General features: G+C 36.7%; 1 protein-coding gene and 1 pseudogene across 1 annotated transcript in view; both read right to left on the bottom strand.

Annotated features, from left to right (window-relative positions):
- The window catches only part of SHOC1 (shortage in chiasmata 1), a 91,699-nt gene that overhangs the window by 55,980 nt on the left and 15,381 nt on the right, over nucleotides 1-20,338 (bottom strand). The window contains exons 5-11 of the mRNA XM_068553105.1: nucleotides 14,088-14,253; nucleotides 13,773-13,884; nucleotides 12,695-12,845; nucleotides 11,636-11,737; nucleotides 10,443-10,551; nucleotides 2,437-2,531; nucleotides 1,090-1,332 (exon numbers count right to left, since the gene is read on the bottom strand). Of these exons, the coding sequence (XP_068409206.1) occupies nucleotides 1,090-1,332; nucleotides 2,437-2,531; nucleotides 10,443-10,551; nucleotides 11,636-11,737; nucleotides 12,695-12,845; nucleotides 13,773-13,884; nucleotides 14,088-14,253 (978 nt within the window). The remainder of the gene's footprint in view (nucleotides 1-1,089; nucleotides 1,333-2,436; nucleotides 2,532-10,442; nucleotides 10,552-11,635; nucleotides 11,738-12,694; nucleotides 12,846-13,772; nucleotides 13,885-14,087; nucleotides 14,254-20,338) is intronic.
- LOC137770154 (heterogeneous nuclear ribonucleoprotein K pseudogene) lies at nucleotides 5,345-6,870 on the bottom strand (annotated as a pseudogene).

Genomic DNA, 20,338 nt, shown 5'->3' with positions numbered 1-20,338 from the left:
ACCAGCAGGCTGACACTAGATCTGTGACCCGCAGGTCTATAACCAGCCATCCTGGGACCTGGCTTTGCCCATAAGTGGGCCAACAGTAACCCCAGGGGCCCCCAGAGCTCCAGCCACCTTGTGACTCAGCCCCGCCCACTAGTGGCCCGCAGCCTCCACACAAGGGCAGGGCTTGGCAACCAACTGAACAAGGGGCCAGCCACGCCTATCAGACCACTCACATTAGTCAGTCTGCCTCAACAGAAGTGCGTAGACAGCCCACATAAGAGGCACCCCTAGTGCATATAGCTCTGGTGGCCAGTGGGGAGTGTGCTGCTGGGACGCATACGACATCTCCTACAAAAGACCACTTCTACAAGACTGGGAAACATACCCAACCTACCACGCACATAGAAATAAAAACTGTGAATCAGGCAAAATGAGGGGACAGAGGACTATGCTCCAAATGAAGGAACAAGATAAAACCCCAGAAGAAGAACTAAGTGAAGTGAAGATAAGCAATCTACCCAATAAAGAGTTCAAGGTAATAATCATAAATATGCTCAAAGAACTTGGGAGAACATAAAGTTCCTAGAAGAAGAAAAAAAATTAACTCAAAAGACATTTTTGACTTCTTAAATTATACAAGTAAAAAACCCTTAATGAGTAAACTTTTTGGTAACAAAGGAAGATTTTCTATTGTTGAAGAGAGATTACTAGATATTATTGAACACTTAAAGCTCAGCTGTCAGGTTGAAAAATAACAGTGCTGGTTTGTATCTAGGCTGATGTAAACAGAAAATGGGCTAGAAATTAATCATTTATAAAAGAAAACAAAGACACTAATTGAAAATGGCTAGACATTTAAAGCTGAGACTATAGAATTTTAGGACAGAAAGAGATTTAATGATTAGCTAGTCAAACTTCCTCATTTTTTCAAGGAAGAAAATGAGGCTTAGTGAAGGTCAAAGTTTTAAATTCTGGTGGAGCCAGAGCTATATTGAATGTTGGAATTTAGTTTTATTTTCCCAATAACCTAGTGGAAAGCCAGTATCTAACATCTCATTCTGAAAATGTTTACACAAGTGATATTTACTATTACATACTTACATTCTAATTGAAGCACATTGGTAGGCAAAAATGTCTCCAGTTTACTATCATCAGAAGATAGATTATTATGATGCAGATATGTACTTAGATGTTCCAAAGTTTCTGTCATTATCAGATTTAGTCCTGCTTGTTTCCACCACTCTGCGTTTTCAGGATTAACCACAAGGCTTTCTTCTTCAATAGAAAATATCTTTTTAAAATCTGCAACTGAATATAGACTGTTGGGCTCTTCAGTTCTTGGCACTTAAAAAACCACAACAAACCAAAGAACAAATAGTGAGAAACAGTCCACAGGGCAAAAAAGATTAAAAAACGCAATAAACAGAAGCACACTGGAAATTTCTTACTAAATAGATTTTTACAAATTAGAAAAAAGTAAAATAAAGTTATGTCTAGTATTTCATCTTCAAGATGCTAATATTTGTAAAAGTCCAAAATATTATAGCAAAAGAAGTCACATAAAGGTTTATTTCAACTTACGGAAATATCATGAAGTTAAAATTATTCTACTATTTAGTAGGAGATGGAACTACTATTTTGTTTGACCATTTTAGTAATTACTAAATTAATACATTCGACAATATTTTTTTTTTATAAATTTATTTATTCTATTTTATTTATTTTTTGCTGCGTTGGGTCTTCATCGCTAAGCACGGTCTTTCTCTAGTTGCGGCGAGTGGGGCTACTCTTCGTTGCGGTGTGCAGGCTTCTCATTGCGGTGGCTTCTCCTTGCGGAGCACAGGCTCTAGGCATACAAGCTTCAGTAGTTGTGGCACGCGGGCTCAGTAGTTGTGGCTCTCGGGCTGTAGAGCGCAGGCTCAGTAGTTGTGGTGCACGGGCTTAGTTGCTCCGTGGCATGTGGGATCTTCCCAGACCAGGGCTCGAACCCGTGTCCCCTGCATTGGCAGGCAGATTCTTAACCACTGCGCCACCAGGGAAGCCCTCGACAATATTTTGAAGAGTTAACGTAAGATTTATTAAATCAGAAATTCCAATTCATTATTATGAGCCTAAACAAGATGATATATTTTATCAGATTTTTATGATGACTATCATTTTAAATACCGTGACACAGAACTTTCCGCTTCATTACTTTTTAGCCTAAGTAGGGACACAGAATATTGTATGGAGGAACTGAAGTAGCACAACTACTTAATATTATTAACTGCATTACAAACCTCAACCCAAAATTAGAATTATAAATTTTGAAATCCTAATTTTGGAATGGTGCTTTTTATAATGACAGTGTTTTCAATAATAATAATAATAATACTGACAATACATTTCTACTGATTGTACCTTTTATCTATACTTTCTATTTAGCATTCAAAATCAATTAATCTTTACCTCTAAACAAAAATGGATTCAAAGAGCTTCTGCAGCTTTCTGATTGCCACACCATACAGTATTTGTTAGCTGATTCTTCAGCAATAAGCAAAGTACTGAAAAAGAAGAGTTAAAGTTTAATTTATTAATTATATTATCTTTTTGCATAATAAAATTTCAAGAAAAGTATTTTTCTAAGTATTTTCTACACTCAAAAGCATGTCAAAAATGAACTCCATTTTAGGGCTTCCCTAGTGGCACAGTGGTTAAGAATCCGCCTGCCAATGTAGGAGACATGGGTTCCAGCCCTGGTCCGGGAAGATCCCACATGCCGCGGAGCAACTAAGCCCATGTGCCACAACTACTGAGCCCGCGTGCCGCAACTACTGAAGCCTGCGCGCCTAGAGGCTGTGCTCCGCAACAAGAGAACCACCGCAATGAGAAGCTCGCGCACCGCAACGAAGAGTAGCCCGCGCTCATCGCAACTAGAGAAAGCCCACGTGCGGCAACAAAGACCCAATGCAGCCAAAAATAAAATAAATAAAATAAATAAGTTTATTTTTAAAAAATGAACTCTATTTTATAAATGTGTAAACTGAAGTAGAGAGTTCCATAGACCAAATTTCAAGTGCTTACTTCCTCCTACCCTAGGAAGGTTTGTCAGTTTGTCAGCTCCCTAACTGCTCCTGCTTTCCTATAACTTACTTCTACTTCCTTCCATTTCCTTCAGTGGAACCTGGAGCCAGAGGGGGCTGACTTGGGAGGGTTTTAGCATTTCCTTCCATAAACCCTGCTAGCACCAACACTATAAGCCACCCAAAATAAAAATGCGATTTACATAAAATTACCTTGCTTACTGTACAAAATGGTAGCTTCAACACAAATTTTTATAAAACTGCTGTCCCCACCAAGTCCATTCTAAACAGAACTTCTGGAGCTACTACTGACTGAGGATCAGAACTATGAAAAAGTTCTGTCTGCTCTACCTTCTCAGGAAGTGACAGGCCCTAAAGTTTAGTTCAAGTCCTTCAGTCTTGTGTGTGAGTGAGCGATGTGTGTCTGTTTGTGTGTTTTGGGTGCTGAGGAGAGAAGGAAGTATGTATGACAAGCAGTGTAAATCAGTAAGTACAGCTTATTAGTAGGTATGAAGTTATTAGCCTTGGTAGGGAAGAGACCATTAATTCACAAACCCTTTAATCTATGCCCCAAACCTCCCACTCCCTCCTAAGTGAGAATTGATTGTATTTTGTTTCTCTGTTCATATGGAGCATATATGAGCATGCTAATTGTAGGTATTGCTAGTTAAATTGACAGTTCTGAGTAGTAGCAGACAACTAGGTCTTACGTCTAAACCATCCAATTTACCCACATAATCAAAAAATCTGGCATGTGGTGGCAATATTTGAGAATCTAGACAATTCTTCAACCTTACCAAGGTCTCTTTGACAACCAGACACCTCATATTGTAGGCGATTATTTTAAAGTGAAAGGAAGAGAAAATATTTAGGCAAGCCATGTTCAGCAGAAAACAATAATACAGACAAATATTCTCATTCCTTTTTTTTTTTTTTTTTGGCTGCACTGCACAGCATGCAGCTATCTTAGCTCCCCAACCAGGGATTGAACCCGTGCCCCCTGCAGTGGAAGCGTGGAGTCTTACCCACTGGACCGCCAGAGAAGTCCCTATTCTCATTCTTAATGGAGCTTTCTGAAGATATGTCTGAATTTGATATCTTCTTTGGTCATGTATAAAAATATATTCACGATTCAGTAATCAGTGCGGAAATAAAGATGCAACGGCATACAGACTTTTCTTTTTAGCACCATAAAATCTAGCATAGAGTTTTACATGTAGCAGGAACTCAGAATATTTGTTAACTGGGCCTACCTCCAGCCAAAATGTTGTGTTCTGAAATAAAAGTAATTAGGGCCATAAAAGCAAGTTAAGAGTATAATAACATTACATATTATTTTTCCTTTCTGTTTTTTTTTAAACACTTTTTCTCTTTGTTTTTAGTTTCACAGTTGAGGTGTAAATCTATTTCTTAAATAGGGATTTTTAAGTTTTTATAGTCATGAACCAATGGAAACAATTTACTTTTCGCCAGTGATGAGAAAATTCCTTTAAGTTGTTTCAAATGGCCCTGGAACCTTCGGCTAATTTATTTATTTATTTTTTAGGTTCACTAAATTTATTTTAAAAATCGTAAAACGTTTCTTACAAAAGAGCATTACATTCTGCACACTGCTCTGACTAGATGCCATGGACATATGGACTATTGCTACTTTTCCTCCCTGTCCCACCCCCCAAATGTTACAGAGACCACAAAGCAAAGTGTTCACAATAATTACATGGGGGGATTTTTTTTAAAAAATATTATTCCATTTTTCTTTTTTTTTAAAATTAATTTATTTATTTTTATTTATGGCTGTGTTGGGTCTTAGTTCCTGTGCGAGGGCTTTCTCCAGTTGTGGCAAGCGGGGTTCACTCTTCATCACGGTGCGCGGGCCTCTCACTATCGCGGCCTCTCTTGTTGCAGAGCACAGGCTCCAGACGCGCAGGCTCAGTAATCGTGGCTCACGGACCCAGCTGCTCCGCGGCATGTGGGCTCTTCCCAGACCAGGGCTCGAACCCGTGTCCCCTGCATTGGCAGGCGGACTCCCAACCACTGCACCACCAGGGAAGCCCCGGATTTTTTTTTAAACCACCACCAATGAACAAAAATTAAAATTCACTCACTCTGCTGCTGTTTCAAAATTTCAGTGTTTCTGCACACCCTTCTCCACCCCCCACCCGTTTGTAAGGAACTGAAACATTACATCTGGTGAACAGCAAAGATTTCACTACACCTCAAATTCAGAACACCTATGAAGCAGAGGAATGTTGGCTTTTTAAATAGAAGCAGATAAAAGAAAAAGACAAAGGACTCCTTCAGTTCTCCACTAGTCTTAGAAAAACTTTCCAGAATACTGCTTCACACTGTTCTGCAGCAAATACTGTGCATTCTGTATCTGGTCCCATGTTCCTGTAATGGAACTGATCTGATCTTCAGACCCTTCTAAAGGCTCATCAATTTTGATCGAAGCTCCTGACTCATGACGGGTTTGTTTAATCCGCTGACTACCTTTGCCAATAATAGATCCAGCCAGATCTTTGGGAATAGTTACGTGTGTAGTAATAATAGGTCCACCAAGATCACCCTATGAACCACGACCCCCTGCATAGGAATAATCATATCCAGAGCCACCCTGTGGTTCATAAGCCATCTGCCACTCTGATGGGCTCCATGTATCTATTGCAGAGTCCCAGGTTTCATCAGCACTGAAACCAGCCATGCCATCATAACGGTCTCCAGGTTTTCCTCTTCTGTCATAGGCCATTAGATCTCCTCCTCTAGGTGGTGGTGGCAGAGGAAGAAGAAGATTCCGAGCTCTGCCACCACCCCGGCCCCCTCGTCCAGGAGGAGGTGGAGGAGGTCCTCGACGAGGGCTCATATCATCATAATCTCTTCTGGATGGAGGCATGGGACGCCCACCCCGACCAGGAGGCATTCTGTCAAAACCACCTCTTCCCCACATGGGAAATCCCACAGGACGTCCACGGCGGTCATCAAACATCATTGTAAAACCACCATAATCATAGGTTTCATCATAAAAATTGGGATCATAAGGCTGAGCATGTCCTTTGATGGGAGACTCTGATATAAGATCAAGGATGATCTTTATGCACTCTACAACCCTATCAGGTTTTCCTCCAATAAGAATGACTCTGTCAGTGGAATGAGGACAACATTCCTGGAAAAGTTTGATTGTTGTCTGAGTGTTCTCTCGAAGTTCTTTGATTTTAGCACCTTTGACCCCAATAATTCCTCCAGCCAGACTCTGATGGATCAACAGTCTCAATTCGCAGTCAAAGTCGCTTCCTTTATAGTGTTGGTAATTTAAGCATTCCACAGCATCAGATTCGAGAGGGAGCTGGCTGGTTGCAGTGGGTGATGGCAACTGCAGGCCCTCTTCCAAGGTAGGGATGATTTTCTTCAGAATTTCTCCAATTGTTTCAATATCAGCACTGATACTCAATGTGCGCTCGGGGCCACTGCTGTCTGGGACTGAAACACTGGCATTGTAGTCTGTACAGAGAGCCTTAATATTCTTGCCTCCTTTTCCAATCACTTCCCCAAGAGTCTTGCTCTGAAGCAGAATGCGTAATTCAACCATCTCATCAGTGTTTCTAGATCTTTTAAAAGCTTGTTCGGCTTCCATATCTTCAGCAGGGCATTTACCAATTCGCCATTGGTTCCGGTGTTGGGAAAGGTTTCCTCTGGCTGTTCAGTTTCCATTTTCTTGTATTATAGGGACACACCAATCAGTTATTAAATATATACTTGCAGGGCAGAACTGAAGTGTCCTGGGCCGGACCAACTGACACCCTAGTGCTGCAGTAGCCAGGCAAGGCTACCGTCCCTATGCCGCCGCGCTGCCTCAGCCGGTCACAGCTAGACAGAGAACGAGCATAGGCTTTTAACGAGCGTAATGCTTTGAACGAGCGTTAAAAGTCTTTTCGTTCGTTTCTTTTTACGGCTGAGTAATATTCCATTGTATATATATATGCCACATCTTCTTTATCCATTCATCTGTCAATGGACACTTAGGTTGCTTCCATGTCCTAGCTATTGTAAATAGAGATGCAATGAACATTGTGGTACATGACTCTTTTTTTTTTTTTTAAATATCTTTATTGGAGTATGATTGCTTTACAATGATGTGTTAGTTTCTGCTTTATAACAAAGTGAATCAGTTATACATATACATATATCCCCGTATCCCTCCCTCCCTCCCTCCCTATCCCACCCCTCTAGGTGGTCACAAAGCACCGAGCTGATCTCCCTGTGCTATGCGGTTGCTTCCCACTAGCTATCTATTTTACGTTTGGTAGTGTATGTATGTCCATGCCACTCTCTCACTTTGTCCCAGCTTACCCTTCCCCTCCCCCTATCCTCAAGTCCATTCTCTAGTAGGTCTGTGTCTTTATTCCCATCTTGCCCCTAGGTTCTTCATGACTTTTTTTTTTTTTTAGATTCCATATATATGTGTTAGCATATGGTATTTGTTTTTCTCTTTCTGACTTACTTCACTCTGTATGACAGACTCTAGGTCCATCCATCTCACTACAAATAACTCAATTTCGTTTCTTTTTATGGCTGAGTAATATTCCATTGTATATATGTGCCACATCTTCTTTATCCATTCATCTGTTGATGGACACTTAGGTTGCTTCCATGTCCTGGCTATTGTAAATAGACATGACTCTTTTTGAATTATGGTTTTCTCAGGGTATATGCCCAGTAGTGGGATTGCTGGGTCATATGGTCGTTCTATTTTTAGTTTTTTAAGGAACCTCCATACTGTTCTCCATAGTGGCTGTATCAATTTATATTCCCACCAACAGTTCAAGAGGGTTCCCTTTTCTCCACACATGTACATATATACACTACCAAATGTAAAACCGATAGCTAGTGGGAAGCAGCCGCATAGCACAGGGAGATCAGCTCGGTGATTTGTGACCACTTAGAGGGATGGGATAAGGAGGGTGGGAGGGAGGAAGAAGCAAGAGGGAAGAGATGTGGGGATGTATGTATATGTATAGCGGATTCACTTTGTTATAAAGCAGAAACTAACACACCCTTGTAAAGCAATTATACTTCAATAAAGATGTTAAAAAATAAAATAAAATAACATTGCTATTTAAAACACCAAAAAAAAAGTCTTTTTGTTCTAACTTTGGCAAATCATCATACACAGATAAGACAAGTTTCATAAATTCTCATTAGATATTTGAATTATAACAATAAGTAGGTATATAACTTGTGTGATTAAAGAGTTTACTGCAGTTTAAGTAAATACTTTCAGTATCAGATTGAAATTCAAGATTATACTAATTTCAGCTAGTTTTTGTTTCTAACTGCCAATCTGCCTTAACAGATGGATTAGGGTATATGGAGTAAATAAAAGAGTAAAAGAGCACACAAAAAAAGAAGTGTAGGTCCTGCAAATAAACATCTTGCACCTTAACAAAGGGATTAAAAATATTTAAACCAATTTTAGGTAGTTTCTGTACTCATCCCATGCTATGTTTTTAGAGTTCATATCTGATATGGGCAGTTCTAGTTCATGGTAGAGTTCTGTATAGCACAAATTTACCCCCCAAAGGAAATACCTCTTTGCCAGAAGATGAAGATAATTGGGGTCCTCAATGTCAGGCTCCTCCACCTTATGCTGTGACGCCTTCCTGAGACCATTAATAGAAGCCTGAGCAGCTAGTGGTGAGATGCTCCAGTTGCTTCCAGTAATCCAAGAGCATTCTCCTCTGGCAGATCAGCCAATCACAGCTAAGAACTCAAAACCCAGCACACAGTGTCCACTCTGGGAATAATTTATTAGAGACTTGGAGACGTTCCTGTAATTTTCCTTAAACTGTGTTATTTTAGGACATATGAAGTTCCAGGATTACAGTGGGGAAGAAGGGGGTTGTACTGGTTATGTTCTTAGTTGTGTAACTAGCATAAGAAGTAGGGGAATGAGGTGACTTTATTCCAGGATGGCAGACTAATCTAACATAAAAAACATTAAATTACAGGTATGCTGTACGGTATAAGATAGCAATCAAAGCTATCTCAGACTCAGAGGACAAAGATGCTGGGCTATTAAGCTATGCAATTTTGGCTCAAACTAGAATACAATGATCCAACCCTGCAGTATAAACTCTGAGAAGATTACAGACCATCCTGGGCTGTACTGAACATATTTGTGGCTCAGTATCTGGTTCTACATATCTGGTTTCCCCAACACCAATACCACATTGACACAGGTAAAGAAGGTCAGTGGATGTCCTCTGTTAGAGAGGGGATGTGATCTCTGGTACTCCTAGGGAAGTAAGTTGATAGCCAAATCTATTGTTCAACCACTGAACACACTGCTCTGTTATCCTTGGCTCTTCCTGGTCAGAGAGGTATGACAAATCTTTTGGAAGACCCCAAAACAACCCTATGAGGTATGTACAATTATTATCCCAATATTACAGATAAGGAAACTGAGGCACAGGGCAATTAAGATCACAGAGCTAGTAAATGATACAGCCAGGCAATCTGGCTCTAGTTCAGGACTCTTAACTACTTATTATGGGCTGAATTTGTCCCCCTCAAAATTCATACGTTGAAGCCCTAACTCTCTGTACCTTAGAATGACTGTATTTGGAGCTAGGGCCTTTAAAGAGGTAATTAAGTTAAAATGGGATGATTAGGGTGGGCTCTAATCCAAATAACTGGTATCCTTTTAAGAAGAGGAGATTAGGACATAGACATGCATAGAGGAAAGACCACATGAAGACAAAGGGAGAAGACAGCTATCTACAAGCCAAGGAGAAAGGCCTCAGAAAGAATCCAATCCTCCTGATATCTTGATCTTGGACTTCTAGCGTCTAGACTGTGAAGAAATAAATTTCTGTTGTTTAAGCCAGCCAGTCTATGGTATTTGTTATGGCAGCCCTAACAAACCAATATACCGCTACACTGTATTTCATGGTAATGAGTGACAACAGAGGCAGTGTCATTGGTAAGCATCCACTGGCAATGTTCTAAGCAGATTGTTTAAATTTTAAAATTAAAATTAAAAATTTCAAGTTGTTTATATTTAATGGTAATATATTCACATTCAAAATACTAAAAGTATAAAAGAGCCTAGCTTGATCACTTACTAGCTCCTATATTGCCAGGTTACCCAGTTCCCTTCTGGGCTCAACCAACAGTACCCGATTTTTGTGTGCCCTTCTAAAGATATTCTATGCATATAAAAACAATTATGTACATATATATTCATATATTCCCTTCAGTTGCTTACTATGAACACCATTTAATCTCTTACATTTTTTTCACAGAGCTATCTGGGAAATTGACTTTATATGGAGAGATTTAATTAAAGATTGCTTCTTCTGAATTGCAATTTGAGTTCTAGATTTAATCTTTACTTACATTTTACAAGCAGGAGAAGATGGAAATTTCTGAAGTTCTGCACATAATGAATTCACTGAAGAATGTTGGTTTGTTAGGCGTAGATGAGTTAATGGCATTTCTAACTCTACTAGAATATATAAAATTTAAAAAATCATGTTACATAAACATTGAATAAAATTATGTATAATTCATAACTTTTTGTAAGCAACTATTATGTTTGATCATTGTGTTACAACAGAAATTTTCAATCAAAAGAAATTTGGGTTATTTGAAATACAAAATAACTGTTTTAAATTTCCATCCATATAAAGGATTACACATATACCACATGGTGTCTCAACTATGATACTAGTGATTTTTAAAAAATACGTTGGCAACTAAACTTTATTGTTTACTATATAAGATAAATTCTAAGACTTTATGTGTAATAATGTTTTCAATTCTGACAACTTATGTTGTCAGTACTTAAGAGGTAGTACTATTTTTATCTCCATACTAAATACTGGTGATGTTAAACAAATAGTATTAATAGACAGTAATTTTTCACCTTAAAAAGTATGGAGTCTAGGTGGCCTAGCACAGAGTTATATCTTTTATAGGGTGGGCTTGAAAAACTAATCCTCATTTATCATAAGTAGTCAGTGTGTTTCTGTCACTTTCATAAATAAAGCAGTATACTACCAAATAGATGATTAATATGATCAGATATAAATGTAACTAAATAACAGCATCATCAACGTAGTTAGGGAGCAATACAATCTGGCATTACACTGGAACAAGAGATGATTCTGAGATTCCAAATTTGGTAGGATAGTGATAGTAACAATAATGATGGGATTGCTTTGGGGATTAAAAAGTTAAATTTACAAAAGTATAACAAGGGTCAGCAAGATTGCTAATACTGAGGTAAAATATAAAGTTCTTTTTAACTGAGCTATAAAATTACAAGATTTCTATTTTTAATATTAATGCTATTTCCTCTATTCCTCTTCCTCAATCTTTGTAACTCTCCTCTTTTGATGCTAGAAGGATGTTAATGATAGTAACAAATGTAAAGGGATAGATAAGAGAAAAGAACAACTTGGCTTGCAATAATCAAATTTTAAACATGAAAACTGTCTCATAGTAGACTTTATATGTGAATGTATTGTACTTTTACATCATATATAGGTATCCCCTGATAAGCTCCATGATTTATTCAAAATTTCTACCTGGTTCCTTGTACTCTGGTTCACATTGACTTTGAATGGCCAAAATTTCTGTGGAGCTGCATTTTATATCCTCAATGTGAATTCCATGCTTGATAGTAAGATCTGGAAAAAAAAAAAAAAAAAGGAAAAAGTCTACTACCAGCAAAAGTACTATGATATTAGTTTTTCTGTAATCTTGTTCATTCCTCAGTGGCAATGATTCTGAGGAGTCATTTAGTACACCATCAGGGCCAAGTGAAGGCTGGGAGCGTAGCACCACAGTCATTCAGTAAATTCACCTGTCCTTTTCCATTACCATGCATAGATCTGTGTCCTTCTAACAAGCCCATGGGCCACCTGCAGTTTTGAGCTCTGCTAGATTTCCAAGTTCTGGTATAAATTTGATCTATTTACTTAGGTTGGCTTTTCATTACCTTGCTTGACTTGTAGGCTCATCAGTAATCCCCTTGATTTAGTCTTGTCTGCAAGAATTCCTTCAATTCTGTTGATGGCAAGCATCCCTATTCTCAGTGGATATCACAAATCCCCCTTCACTTCTCCCTAATATTATTTATCTTCGATTATTTCAACTGGAATGTATGAGAGGACAGTTAAATATTTGGGCTTAAATTATATTAAAAGACTTCAACAATATTTACTAGTCTAACTGGGAAGAAACCATCTAAATTCTAGGTTATGACTCTCCCAGTCATCTGATTCCATGAATCATAACCTTACTCTGAGCTTCTAAAGTCAGCATAGAAGTTGTTAGTGCTTTGTCACTATGTATAAGAAAATAACTCAAAAAAATTAGTACAGTCATATGTGTTTTAGCTCTATTTTTATAATTATCTTGAAATGGTTAGATTAATTTCAGAGACATTTTAAGCTTGCAAGTGTATAAAGAGGAGACAATGAGAAAAGTGTCTTATCAATAATAATTTTGAGATTTCGTTGTGTAAACTTACAGGACACTTCAAAAATCTGAAGGTTCAGAAAAAAGTTTAATGAACAAGGATTTTTATAACAAACATTAGTAAGTACTTCTAACAAGTAATAGATTTAAATATTAACTCTCACCTCTTTTGAAAAGCTTTTCATTTTCATCTACATAATTTATTATTTCTGGCATTAAGTTTAATGACTCCTTCAGTTCTGAGAGTGATGGAATATCAACTTCTTGTTTGAGGCTTGTAGATATTAAGAATTCACACTCAGGCAAAATTGATGGCTGAAATAACATATAGGTAAAACTAGTTTTTAGTGAAGTTTTCCAAATAAATATTTCTGAGTTCATAATAGATACATTTGCTTAATTGGTGTACCAAATTTTAGACTAAACCCACACTCAAAAATTTTAATGCTCTGCATACATTTTATTTAAAAAGTAAGTGTAGCAGCCAAAAAAATATATTACAAGCAATGTTCTCTCTGAGTAATATCCTTCATGGCCACTGATTACATTAGTGACATACAATATCCCTAGATGCAGAAGTATCTTCTTTTATGTTAATAACAAATTTTCAAAATTCTAAATTAAAAACAATCACTGCAGCAAATGAGAGCTGGTGAATGGAGAGAAGTAAAAAGAGCAGATGGAATGGAATGGATCTTTACTGCATTCCATAGAATTTATTTCTCTTTCATTCCTACAGAACTGGATTCTTCAACAAGTGAGACTGTATGTGCATAACTCTCAGAATTAACAGGGGAGGAAGAGGGGGACTGGAGAAAAGGGGCTAATAGGTGAATTAATATTTTTACCATGTGTGTTAAAGTTTTTAGTTAAAAAAAAAACCTTTAAACGCCTTAAGACCAATATATATATGACCACTTAATCTCCTATACCAGGTATATTGATTAAAATTATTAAAAAATTCCCTATACCTGGGCTGCACACCAGACCAATTAAATCAGAATATATCTGAGTAGGATCCAGGCTTCAGAATTTTATTAAAATTTATCAAGTACTTCCAATGTGTAGCCAAGGTTTAGACCGCTGTCTCTGAAGTAAATTTGACTCCTTAACTGATACACGTTCAATCCGTTATCAAGTCTTTTTAACTTGACAATAGTAGATGGCCAATGTATATTACTACATCTTGTAAAAGTGTGATTTACTAACTTTTATTTAAAAATTACTGAAAGCAAATATTACAGCTTCATTTAAACCTACTGTATCTTCTAGCTTCTCCTGACGAAAGTTCTCTTTATCCATGTAAAAATCTTCCACAAAACCTTTCATATCTCCTTGAAAAGAGAAACACTCCCTTAACAAAAAATAAAACATTATATTAGTGTTTACTAAAAGCAAGGTACATACCAAATGTGGTTAATCAAAATACATAGTGATTAAAATTAGAGTTGAAGTAGACAATGATAAAATACTATGATTGATAACATCTAGACTTGTGAGCATACAAAGAATATTTTCTTCTCTTAAAAATATTCACAACACTGGGCAATTAAGTACCTGAAAAAATTAGCTTCTGTGAAGATCTGTCCTTTGAAATCTAACAGGGGATCCTTTACCAAAAACAGTTTTAGCCTACTCAACAGAGTTTGCAAAGTTGGTAGCTGACTTCTATAGGCCATCAAATCATTTACAAAAATTATTTCTTCATCATCAATATAAAAATTTGAAAATAAATAAGAAATATAAAGGAAGAAGAAGAAATCTAAAAGTTATACAAAAGGATCTAGACAGTTACTGTAGTCAGCCATTGATACAGTCGGGGTTTTCAAACACATTTTTTAAATTTATTTATTTATTTATTTATTTATTTATTTATTTAAAGTATAGATGATGTACAATATTATATAAGTTACAGGTGTACAATATAGTGATTCATAATTTTTAAAGGTTATACTCTATTTATAGTTATTATAAAATATTGGCTATATTCCCTGTGTTGTACAATATATTGTTGTAGCTTATTTTATACATAATAGTCAAACACATTTTAAATTCTTTAGTTCTTCATTGTACTGTGCAAATAAATCATGTAGCATAGTACTGGTACATAGGCAGAAACTCAATAAAATTTAACATTATTTAGTACACTGAGTAGTAACCAAATGTCCTGAAAGAGTTGTAAAGGCTCATATTTTTTTCCAACAAAATTAATGTAATCAACGGAGGAAAATATCTTGTGGTCTTATGCCTCAAAATAGCCAGGGCTAGCCTCAGCAAGATTGTAAAGAAATAAAAGCATTTGACTTTTGCTGACCCTAGTGTTTTCTTCTCTGTAAGATTTTATCTCTTAAGGTCTCCAATTCATCCCCAGAGACTGACATGTAGGGAATGGAGATGGTCTAAAAAGCCTATAAATGAGACCAACTCTGATTCTAGCACGCTAAGGTTGTTCAAACATGTTTGTTATAAAATTACAATGGAAGCTGTGTAGTGAAGTATCTACTAGAAAAATGTGATACAGCTTACATATTAGGAAACACGACTGCTAACAGTTAATTGTTGGAATAGGTTTCTCCTCTCTATCCCGACCCTATCATGTTTGGGTCACTTTAGAATCTTAGCTAACAGTGTCAGTGCTTTAGCAGTTTCTAGGCCCAGAAGGGAACATAAAACCTACTCCCATTCCTCAATAATCTCTGAGTGGAAAAAGAAAGAGGAAAATATAAGCTCAGATGAGGAACTACTCAGAAAACCAAGCTCCCCAAAGCGAAAGCCACCTTGAAGGGGAAGCAATGGTCTCTTGCTTTGGGCAGTGGCTTTTCAGTTAAGTAATTTTAGAATGGTACGAGAGAAGGATAGCATGAAGTGATGTCTCCCATGACCAGCTACATCACTGGTATACATGTGCTTAATAAATATGTGGTGTAGAGTAGAGAGGCAGGGACCATCTCTTTGCCTAGTGCTAACTTAAAATACCAAAAGAGAACTTGTTGTGTAAACTAGCCTCCTAAGAGATTGTTTATCTGTTTATTGGAACCTGTTAAGTTCTTGACAATCCTGTGGCCAAGAGCTTCCCATGCATGATACACCGCAGAAAGCTAGCCAAAATCAGTTCCATGTCTAAGCAGGGTTTAGCTGAGACGATTTAAAGATGGTTTGTTTGGAAATCCATTCTGTAAGTACTAATGAAGTCATGTTAACAGTAAAAACCCAAACAGCATTCATTTATATCCCCATCTCCACCTTCCACTTTCAAACTCAGCCCCTCTAGCCGTCTTTCCTTCCTACAGGCTCATCCTGGTATTTCTGGGAGTCCATGAGGATGTCTCATATCAGTTATGAGGTCTTGTTTTCTAACCACCTTTTTTTTTTTTTAACATCTTTATTGGAGTATAATTGCTTTACAATGGTGTGTTAGTTTCTGCTGTATAACAAAGTGAATTAGCTATACGTATACATATATCCCCATATCCCCTCCCTCTTGTGTCTCCCTCCCACCCTCCCTTTCCCACCCCTCTAGGTAGAAACAAAGCACCGAGCTGATCTCCCTGTGCTTTGCTACTGCTTCCCACTAGCTATCTGTTTTACATTTGGTAGTGTATATATGTACATGCCAGTCTCTCACTTCATCGCAGCTTACCCTTCCCCCTCCCCGTGTCCTCAAGTCCGTTCTCTACGTCTGCGTCTTTATTCGTGTCCTGCTCCTAGGTTCTTCAGAACCATTTTGTTTCTTTTTAGATTCCATATGTATGTGTTAGCATATGGTATTTGTTTTTCTCTTTCTGACTTACTTCACTCTGTATGACAGACTCTAGGTCCATCCACCTCACTACAAATAGCTCAATTTCTCTTTATGGCTGAGTAATATTCTACTGTATATATGTGCCACATCTTTATCCATTCATCTGTCGATGGACACTTAGGTTGCTTCCATGTCCTGGCTATTGTAAATAGTGCTGCAATGAACATTGTAACCACCTTTTTCTGTTGGAGCCACTTGAGGGCAGCATCACACCACAACTAATGTTCTTTATAACTATCAAAGGTTTTACCAGGGGTGTTACTTCCTTATATTCTAAGAAATCCAGCATACCCTGGATTTCTTACCTTATTACCACTAGTATATGTACCAACACAGATATGAGGAGACTGTTTTCCTCTATTGTAGAGGAGTGTTAAATTGTCATGAGGAAACAAAATTTTGGCTAGTTAACTATGAAAAAAAGCAGAAAGAAAGAGGTCTACTGATAGGAAAGAAGATAGGGTTATTCTTTGCAGAAGATACTTTTGTCTACTTAGAAAACCCAAGATAACGAAATGAAAACAACTGAGTTCACTAAAGTGTCTGATAAAAAATTATAAAATCAATGGTTTTCAAATATATATATATATATATATAAACCTAGTCAAAAATTAATGGAAAAACTCGTTCATGATGGCCACAGATATGCAAATATTGAGGAATAAACATAACAAAAATGTGCAGAAAGTATATGGAGGAAACCATAAAATGTTACTGAGGAGCATTATCAATCAATCAACCAATAAATAAACTTGAAGAAAAGGCAAGATAAACCATTTTCCTGGCTAAAAAGACTAACTATGGTAAAAATTCTAAAAGGTACCAATAACATTTCAATATCTCAAGTGGTCTGTCTTGGAACTCGGAAAACTGATTACAAAGTAAGTCTGGAAGAATATAGACGTGAGAGTAGGAAAAAAATGAGGAGACTATTAATACATGTTACACTAGTGTATTAAATAGTTAAAACTGTATGATACTGACACAGTAATAGGTAAATCAATAGAACATAATAGAAAATCCAGAAACAAACAGTAATGTGATTGAGGATTTGGCATAGGATGTAAGTGGCATTTCTAATCAGTGGGGAAAGGAAAGAGTATTCCATAAACAATATTGGGACAACTGCCAAAACATTTAGGAAAAAAACTTTTTATTTTTACTTTTAAACATATGCTAAAATCTTGAAGAAAACCTCAAACAAAATATGAATAAATATTTATTTAATCCAAGGAAGAATTTTCTCAGTATTAAAAACAATGAAAGAAATCATAAAGGAAACATTGACAGGACTGGTTAGGTTCAAATTAAATATATTTGGGGTTATTGATATCTTTGATACATAAAGATAAAATATAAGAATAGAAAAAGAGACAAAGGAGAATCATCTCACAACATAAAAATATGCAAATGAACATTAAACACCAGTAATTTAAAAAATGCAAGCAAAAATATAATTTTTTGCCCATCACATTGGATAAATGTATCACAACATCAAGAGTAATGATGATAAGGCTGGCATAAATAGGGTATTCTCATACCATGCTAGTGGACATATAGCCAAAAAATGCTTACATCAATAATTTCATTTCCAGAAATTCACTCTAAGGAAATAATTGGAAATGGAAACATAATGCAAAAAATTAAGAAGCAGAAGCCTCATTAAATAGAGTTGGGAGATGATCAGGGAAAGATCTCATGCTCTGCTATGATAGCAGAGCCCAACAGAAGAAGCAAGACGCCTCTTCTTTCCTGGCAAGGACTCAGCCAATGAAAAGCCATAGACTCTTTGTTTACTATAGCCCTCCCAACTTCCTTTTCCCCTCTATAAAAGAGTTCCCCCGTTGCTGGGCAAGGACTTACATGTGGCTCACCATGGCTGCAGACCTGGAATTGCAAGTCTCTGCTGATCCCAAATAAACCCATCTTTGCAGGAGAAATATCTGGCAATCTATTTATTTCAGGTCCACAATACATTTAGGAACATACTTTAAATTAAAAACAACATTAATTGGGAAATCTATAATACATGAATAAGATTAAAAGCTGCAGTCATTAAAAGCCATGATTTGGAAGAAAACTTAAATATATGGTGAAATGTTCCCAAAATACTGTTAACATTTAAAAATACTATAAGGCATATATAATATGATCACAATAGTAAAACAATTTTGTTTAGATTATAGGATTATAAGTTTTTAGTAAAGGGACATTCTATATACTTAAGATGTAGGAGAACATAAAATTCATTAATACAATTTTAAATGAATGAGGACTGATAAAATTCAGTCCTCATTCATGATCAAAAGCTCTTAGCAAACTCAGAATAGAAGCTTCCTCAACCCAATAAAGTATGTAAGTTTTTCTAACGTTTCGCCGTTGAAAATGATGTAAACATTGAAATAATGTTTACATCATTTTTAATGGTGAAACAAAGTATTTCCTTTACTATCAAAACAAGACAAGGATGGCAACTATTACTGCTTCTATTGAACAATGTACTGTAGATCCTAGCCAGCACAGTAAGACCAAAAAAGATATAAATGTTGTAAAGGGAGAAACAGATGCCTAATGAAATCACTATCTCGAAGAGAGTCTTCCCACGTTCACTGCAGCATTATTCACAATAGCCAACAACCTAAGTGTCTGTTGAGAGATAAATGGGTAAAGAAAATGTGATACACACACACACACACACACACACACACACAGACACACAGGGAATATTGTTCAGCCTTGAAAAAGGAAATCCTTCCATTTGCAACATGAATGAAACTGGAGGGCATTATGCTAAGTGAAATAAGTCAGAGAACAACCAAAACTACCACATGGTATCACTTATATACAGAATCTAAAAATTTTTTTTAATTAAAAAATAAAAAGCTGGGCTTCCCTGGTGGCGCAGTGGTTGAGAATCTGCCTGCTAATGCAGGGGACATGGGTTCGAGCCCTGGTCTGGGAAGATCCCACATGCCGCGGAGCAACTAGGCCCGTGAGCCACAACTACTGAGCCTGCGCGTCTGGAGCCTGTGCTCCGGAACAAGAGAGGCCGCAATAGTGAGAGGCCCGCGCACCGCGATGAAGAGTGGCCCCCGCTTGCCGCAACTGGAGAAAGCCCTAGCACAGAAACGAAGACCCAACATAGCAATCAATCAATCAATAAAAAATAAATAAATTAATTAATTAATTAAAAAAAAAGAAAAAAAAGCCAAACTCATGGAAACAGAGGGTAGAATGGTGGTTGCCAGGGGCTGTAACTGGGGTGTGGGGGAAATAGAGAGAGGTTGGTAAAGGGTACAAACTTGCAGTTATAAGTAAATAAGGTCTGAGGATCTAATGTATAACATGGTGATTATAGGTGATAATACTGTAGCGTTTAAATTTGCTAAGAGAGTAGAACTTAAGTGTTCCCACCAAAAAAAAAAAAAGAAGAAAAAATAAGGTAAATATGTGAGGTGATGGATGTGTTAACTAACTTGATGGTGGGAATCCTCTCATAATGTATACGTATATCAAATCATTACATTGTACACTTTAAATACATTACAATTTTATTTGTCAGTTATACCTCTATAAAGCTAAAATACATGTGGGTGGTTGATGAAGCTAGGGGGCTGCTGCTTTTTACTATAAACATTGAATAACTATGTGACTCTCTAAACTATGTACATGTACAATTTTTAAAAATTAAAAATTTGTATTTGTTTATATATTCCTGGGATGTCTAAAAGGATATTCATAAAAATGGTTACATTTATTGACAAATAATATGTGAATATTATAGAAAAATTAGTACATATCAACAAACCAACAAACAATAAAAAAAAATACCCACTGTTTTTATGTCTTAAAGAAATATATGTTTGGAATTAACTTATAATTTAGTAATAACTATATTTCTTATAAGACAGAGCAAATTTACAGTATCAATTGAATCTCAAAGTATAATACATTCCTTTCCATTTAGACAGTGAGACCAAAGTATCTATAAATCTGGTAGCAATCA

This window comes from Eschrichtius robustus, chromosome 10 (assembly GCF_028021215.1).
Source record: "Eschrichtius robustus isolate mEscRob2 chromosome 10, mEscRob2.pri, whole genome shotgun sequence".
NCBI classification, from domain to species: domain Eukaryota; kingdom Metazoa; phylum Chordata; class Mammalia; order Artiodactyla; family Eschrichtiidae; genus Eschrichtius; species Eschrichtius robustus.
This window is presented reverse-complemented; position numbering and strand designations above follow the sequence as displayed.